The sequence below is a fragment of the Melanaphis sacchari genome, unplaced genomic scaffold (assembly GCF_002803265.2).
Source record: "Melanaphis sacchari strain LSU unplaced genomic scaffold, SCAv2.0 Contig0_pilon_pilon, whole genome shotgun sequence".
NCBI lineage: Eukaryota > Metazoa > Arthropoda > Insecta > Hemiptera > Aphididae > Melanaphis > Melanaphis sacchari.
The window spans coordinates 3,742,360-3,749,493 of NW_020270366.1; the positions used below are offsets into that span (position 1 = coordinate 3,742,360).

The 7,134-nt window shown below is 30.3% G+C and overlaps 1 protein-coding gene across 1 annotated transcript; it reads right to left on the minus strand.

Moving 5' to 3' along the window:
• Positions 1-4,233: 4,233 nt before the first annotated feature.
• LOC112593326 (homeobox protein abdominal-A homolog) lies at positions 4,234-6,452 on the minus strand. The gene is made up of 4 exons (XM_025337713.1): positions 6,355-6,452; positions 5,728-6,221; positions 5,224-5,286; positions 4,234-4,656 (listed from the first exon to the last, which is right to left on the minus strand). The coding sequence occupies exons 1-4, from the start codon at positions 6,422-6,424 to the stop codon at positions 4,609-4,611; spliced, it is 675 nt and encodes a 224-aa protein (XP_025193498.1). The 5' UTR covers positions 6,425-6,452; the 3' UTR covers positions 4,234-4,608.
• Positions 6,453-7,134: the final 682 nt, after the last annotated feature.

Consider the following 7,134-nt stretch of genomic DNA (forward strand, 5'->3'; position numbering starts at 1 on the left):
GAATTCACATAGTCAACAAATGTTTCCGGAGAGATTTCGTAGGTTATTAGGAAATCTACAAAAAATATTTTACATCGACTATTGTCGGTGTTTTTGTATATATACAAAGAAAACAACCTTTGAAAAGTTGTACAATAGTTCGATTGTGCGATGTATTCATTTTTCGAAAAACATTTAACACATTTATTTCAGTCGAAAAAATTGCAAAAAACTCAATGACCTACCTACAAAACATTATTATAGTTCAATCGCGTAAAACGATAGTATATTGATTAGGGGAGAGAGGTTGTTGCTGCTGGTAGTCATAATCTATAGGCTATAAATATTTTTATTACACAATTTCGTTATTGAAATAGAACAGAGTGATTTCTTTTTCTTTTTCTATTTTATAAGTACCTGAAATTATAGAGTAGGTAGGCTTATTTATAACTAACATCATTACATAATTATTATTATTATATTTTGTTTACTAGTACATTATATTTTTGCAATTTGTGTCGAACCTTAATGTGTATGATTTGACTTTTTGAGCATCTAATTAAATATAAAAATATTTTTTCGAAAAATATAGGAATCACTTAAATATTACATAACTGCATACTAAATATACTCAAATAATTAAAAATAAATAGCAGTTTTAAAAATATTTATCAATTTATATGTTATTTTTTTCATTTAATTAGTAATTGCCACAAAAAATATAATCATAATATTTTTTATTATGCAGATGTTTTAATTTAATTTTGAATACGTATATAAAGAAAATCGACTGATAGAGCCAATTCTTATGGGTATTTCTTGAGATTTATCACATTTTTCTTACTCTTGTCTCAGCATTGATTTTGATTATAATATTAAACAAGTGTATTGATGTGTAAGTATTACTAAACTGATTATTGTACATTTTAGGAAGTTCTATCGAGTCTGGACAATTTGTTATTTTTTTTATATTTTGGTAGTTTGCGAATGTAAAATTTGTTCAATTTGATAAAAGAGCTTTATTATATGAAAATATAATTCATTTAACTTACAAAATTGTATCATAAAAAAGTAGTAAGTACTAAAGAAAAGCATTGTTATATTTTTTATTTTATTATAGATGAAGAATTTTTTGTGAACCATAATATATTGATAAGTGCACGTCAATTAATGTATTAGCCATCATAGGTATAGTTCACATTCTGTAAAAATATGACTATTTTAAAAATAATAATACATATTTTGTATTGTTGTACTAACCTTTCAAGTTATGTATAAACTAAATTAAACAGCAAAACAAAATATTATTGCTTAAAACAAGGTTGAGAAAACAATCATGTAATCAGTAAAATTAATAAGCTAAGTAACAGTATAAAAAATATAACTTCGTCAAAACTAAGAAAATACAATCGTTACGTAATAAATAACAATTAGTATAACTTTAATCATAGTCAATAATAAGTAAAATTTATAGCCAATGGTTTTAATTTTATTAAATTTGATGAAATAAAAATATATGGAGACAAAAAAGGGTTCAGATAATGGTAATAGTGCATTACGATCACTATTAAACGCCGACTTTTAATAAAGTGCTTAAATGATTATTTGTTTACGTTCGTTTTGAAGTTTAAGATGGTATATTGTGTATGTCCAATAAAAGTCACAGAAACGACATTCGATCGGTGAGTGGTTGCTCTCATGTCTGGCCATGCAGATGTATTAGATATAAAAACGGATTGTACAGTTGTTCGTGAAAGCGAAATTTACTAGCAAGGCCTTACGGATAACGGGGTAACCACTACATAGCTACTAATGCTACTACTACTACTACTACTACTACTACTACTACTAATAATAATAATAATAATAATAATAATAATACATTTGAGTGAGTACTCATCGACCAAAAATCATAGTTTTCCCACACAGTGCAAGTTAATCAACGAAGTTTTGCAAAACTCATATCGAAAATGTGTTTTTAATGTCCATCTGCAGATTATATATCACCGCCGTAGCCGTTCTCCATCTCGTATTTTATTTCTACGCCACCGCGTCGCGCGTCGTCATCATGGTGCAACGATGACGTCGCAATAATCGGCCATTGCGCAGTGACCCACATTATATCCGTATCATATATCTCGTGTATTGTATCTAATACTAAATACGAGAATACGAATATAAAATAAATCAGCGGTGGTATCGCAGCGGACGGTACGATATAGTTGAAGGACGTATGATGGATAAATATGTTTAATATAATAGGTATATATTTTTTACATTTTTACACACATAAATACGTGTGTTTTTTAACTTTTAAATACGATTATTCTATAAATATTTTACAAAGTAATTATTGTAAAACGCTCGTAATAAATACTACTACCTATTACTAATGACTCAGGAAAAATAATTCCACACCAAAAACTTTAATTTTCAAAAAACATACTTTTAAACAATACTTTTTAGCCGCTTTAAATTTCCCTGATGGCTTTTTATCTTTTTTAATTCATTATTAGAACAATTTTTTGCAACCAAAATGTTTGATCTTAATTCAGTTTCATTAATATTTAATAAAGTTTGAAAAACACGAGAAAACAAAATAGGTATAACTAATTATAATAATAGATGGTACCTATTACATTATTTTATTAATAGTTTTTTCAGGGTCATCATGTACAATAATATAATAATAATAATAATAAAAAAAATATTTTTTCAAAGTTTTAATTGAAAAAATAAAACAATATTTTAAATAAAAAACTTTATCAATGTATTAACGATTGGTTTGACTCATTGACTGGAAACTATAATAGGGGAGAATCAAATAAAAACTAGAGATTTAGTCTGCAAAAGGCCTCTCCCATTAGTTATACCTATGATAATATAGTTATTTTTCGAGAAATCATAATACAACTTCGAAGTTATTTTACATACGCCGTTGTTTAAATTAAAACCATGTCATAATAATTAATAATATCGATTTTATTCAAAAATAAACCTTTATAATTATAATTACTAATTTTTTGTATTTATATTTATATAATGAATTATTTTACTTCTGATACCACGATTTAAGCTGCAAATTTTTTCATGATCGTTTTTATTGAGTCTACTGTCCTATTCTCAACGGTTCTAAAAAAAAAATCGTTTTTTACGTTATCATCTACGAGTGCTAGTGTACGTATTATAAATTATAATAAAAACGTAGTAATTGTTGATGTGCGAAGACAACCTTCCGACAAAAAAATCTTTTATGCAGGTAACTTCCGGTTCAACAAAATATATCATCGGTTTCCAGAAAATTACTCATATCAAGGTAAAATACATTTATTTATTTAGTTTTATAGGATTATAAATTTTAATGTATCTATGCCTCTATGACAACATGACGTGTAGATTTGAGAAAATTCCCATAAAACCTTGATAAAATAGTTGTATATTTGCTTTTGCTTGGCAATATTTAAGTAATATTTATGTACAAGTACCTACATCCCGTATCATAATTAGCTAGGGTGGGTTAATTCGGTGAAATAACAGACAAAAGCGCTACCTATGTGTTATGGTCGGCGCAAGAAGCGAATCTTTTAAAGTGTTTATAAGCGACTGTTATGATATGTTGGTATAAAATCGTAATATTGACTCTGCAAAAATACTATTATAATAATATTATACCCACCTTTATGTTCGGCTATACCGCAGCAAGGATGTCTGGACGATGCTACACGAATATGAAACCCTCGGCTTACCTGAAAATATTGTCGTGTGTACAACAGTGATGCAGCAGCTGTGCGTTTAAATGGTTGCACACAGCAGGAGAGCAGCCCTAGCGTACGTGCCAACGAACGAAAGACTCCTCGTATGTATATTATATGGGTATAATGCATTATATGTATGCCGTTGACACAATATGCACTATAATATACATTGGTTTCGATTAGCGAAATGTGCGCGTATTACGACATCTAATTTTCATATTTGTACCTCGTTATAATAAAATTAGTTTAATTCCTTAGATTTTTGGTGTAAAAGAAATGTATATTTTCATATTATTGTAAAGCGTAATAAAATGCCAAATGTATTACCTATGTAACTATTATTATCAATAAAAAAAAGAAAAATTTTGATTAAAATTAATTTTAATAATAAATAAATACATACTATGAATATTAACTTATAAAATATATCTGAAATCATAGAACACATAGAAAATATAGAAGCACACATGCAAAAATAAATAAAATAATAATACTAACGTATGATATATTATAATTTTGATTATAATTTTAAATGTAAAAAAATAATAATAATAATGATAATAATCATGAATGATTTACATTTCACGTGTTATGTTAGATTAGGATCGCATATATATATATAGTAGATGCAGCATCATCCGGTGACCGTACGTGGGTGGTCTGAAGGGTATGCATTTATATAATAATGGTATAATATTATTATGATTGACCCTCTTACGTAATACGTACAACTACTCTTATCAGCTGGACAGCACCTTTTTGTGAATTGACTAGAATTTTATCACCACGCAGCATTCGAAGGATATTATACAATGATAAATATTTAGGCCGAACTGCATAGTATTATTATACTTGTGTCGTATTATGACCACTGTCAATAACTATGTGCAGCCTGCAACTGTGGCGGACCGTAGTCCTGTACCTATAAACACAAACACACATTAATTTAATGTGCAAAGTCTCTATGGTGTATTATATATTTGTATATACTACTTGTTAATGTATTACGAATTAAATATTAAACGTATCCTATACTATTAAAAATTACAATACGATTTTGACATACATATATATATCAGCTCTCTGGTCGATGAGTATGAGAGTTGTGTATAGGTATAATAATTTTAATGATGATATAAACTTTTTTGGTTCGATTTTACTTATCATACATAGATAGGTATAACACATAATTGACTAAATTTAATAACTAGCATATACAATAACAACACACTTTATTTGTTGAGAAAATAAATACAAATCTATGATTCAAATAAGATTTGTGTTAGATGTAAGGTTTGAAATATTACCTAGGTACTTCTTCCAATAGTATGAAATGAATTGAATATTAATAAAAGGACGTTTATATTATTCATTAAATTATTATAAATTATTTATTATTATGAGTTTGATATAAAGCATCAAGTAATAAAAATTAATATACGATAATATTATATAGGTACGAGCAATATCGTTTAATAAAAGTATTTACTTGCGAATTCAATGGATAGTGGTGGTGAGTTGTTGGCAGCCTTTGAAAATGAGTTGAATCGTGCTGAAAAATTATAGGAATTATGAAATAACATTGGGTTTTCAAATAAATATAGTTGCCTGACATTTTTATTTTTTAAATTAAGACAGTGTTTTATAAAATACTCAAAAAAATTTAAAAATTAAAAATTACTATAAGTTATATAGAATTATTCAATTATATACTAAATAATAAACAAATAATAATTATTCAGTAAGCTAATTGAAATGAGAGATTTCTGAACGTGTACGGGTTTATTAAAATAGTGTGGTTGACCATGACGTATGTTTTAATCGAGAAGATAAAGTTTCGAGTGATATTTGATGAATAAAATAAAACATTATCATTATTTTTGGGAATATGGCAGCCACTTGCGTTTATATGGTTTAATGTGAATTTAAATGAGCCCGCAAGATATAATTCTAATATTACAATACTTAGAATAATATAATATAATATACTTACGTCATTGTATAAGTCTTGATGGAAGTCGACGGTATGAGTAGGCCAACACTGTTGTTTTGTCATTCGTTGGTCGTACGGATCTGGTGTCAGCAAGTCGTATCCACCGTAAACGGCATAACCACCACCACTGTTATCCGGTTGGTGTTTGGACACTACAGAATGATAACCATTAGCGAAAATATCGTCGCCCTGCAGGTCGTTGGCTGGCTCGATGATGTTGTTATAATCTTCAGGATAACCGACTGTTGGACAGTTTTCACTCTGAAGCCGAGGCATTTGACGATTGACGACGATCCGTGGTGTTTCCTTGTGGCATTTCTTCTCCTTCATCCGCCTGTTCTGGAACCATATCTTTATTTGCCGCTCGGTAAGGCTCAACTCAGCCGACATCTGCTGCCTCTTATTCCGCACGATATACCTGGAAGTTTGGAACACCGTTTCCAGCACAGCAGTTTGGTACTTTGAATACGTTTGCCTAGATCTTTTACTGGAACCTAGTAAAGCGCAAAAACCATGTAAAAGCCAACAACGTTTTTCTTAGTTACAAAAATTGTTGTGCTAATAGTTTTGTATTCTTTTGTTGTGTTAACATATTATAATATTGACTAGTTTATATTAGCGACTTACCTTTGACTTCGGGCAGATCACTGTCGGTGACAACAAACTGCTGCTGCGGATGCCAGTCGTACGCGGACATGGTTCTTTTACGTGTGTTCCTGGTCGGGTTCCGAAAACCGACTAACCTATAAATCAGTATATGCGAACGATGGACCCTCCCGCGGCCGGGGATTGAGTCCAGCGAAAATTTAGGGAGATTTATACGTCGACAGTGTGGAGGTGTAGGGGTAGAAAAAACACAATGAACTCGATAAACAGAATCCGTGTCTCGCCTTTTGTGTCACCGGGGAGGTTCCACCCTCGATCGGACTACGCGTGGTCTCCCCCCAACCGTTGGCGGGAGGTTTCAGACACTCGCGACATATCGTTGACGCAGGGGAGTGTGCGATTTTTGGGCCTAGCCTGAGTAAATATACATAGTGCACACCGCGATGTACAGCAACAGCAGTAGTAGCAGTTGTAGGGCATTGGGTGATTCACCTATATTGTATTATATTATGTGCACGTATATATTGTTTGAACGGCCATGTCGATATATCATAATGTATATATACATATATTTTATATATGCGTGTGTGCGTGTGTGTGTGTGTGGCACGCGCTCACCCAAAATCCCTTTCCGACGGATTCAGCACGCACACTGCGACGATAAAACGTTACTTTATTCGTTTATATATTATATTTGCACTTATTACAATAGTATTATTGTAGACAAGACTAGTGTGGTCCGTTTGTTTATTATATATTTTTTTGGTATCGCCAACAATCATCAGCATTATTACATTTTCG

Excerpts from the sequence above, each read along its gene's own strand:
- LOC112593326 (XM_025337713.1), bottom strand. The coding sequence starts at position 6,424 with ATGTCCGCGTACGACTGGCATCCGCAGCAGCAGTTTGTTGTCACCGAC. Across the intron at positions 5,287-5,727 it reads ATCAAGACTTATACAATGAC|CACGATTCAACTCATTTTCA; the intron begins GTAAGTATATTA and ends ATAATTTTTCAG. Across the intron at positions 4,657-5,223 it reads ACTATCCATTGAATTCGCAA|GTACAGGACTACGGTCCGCC; the intron begins GTAAATACTTTT and ends TTGTGTTTATAG.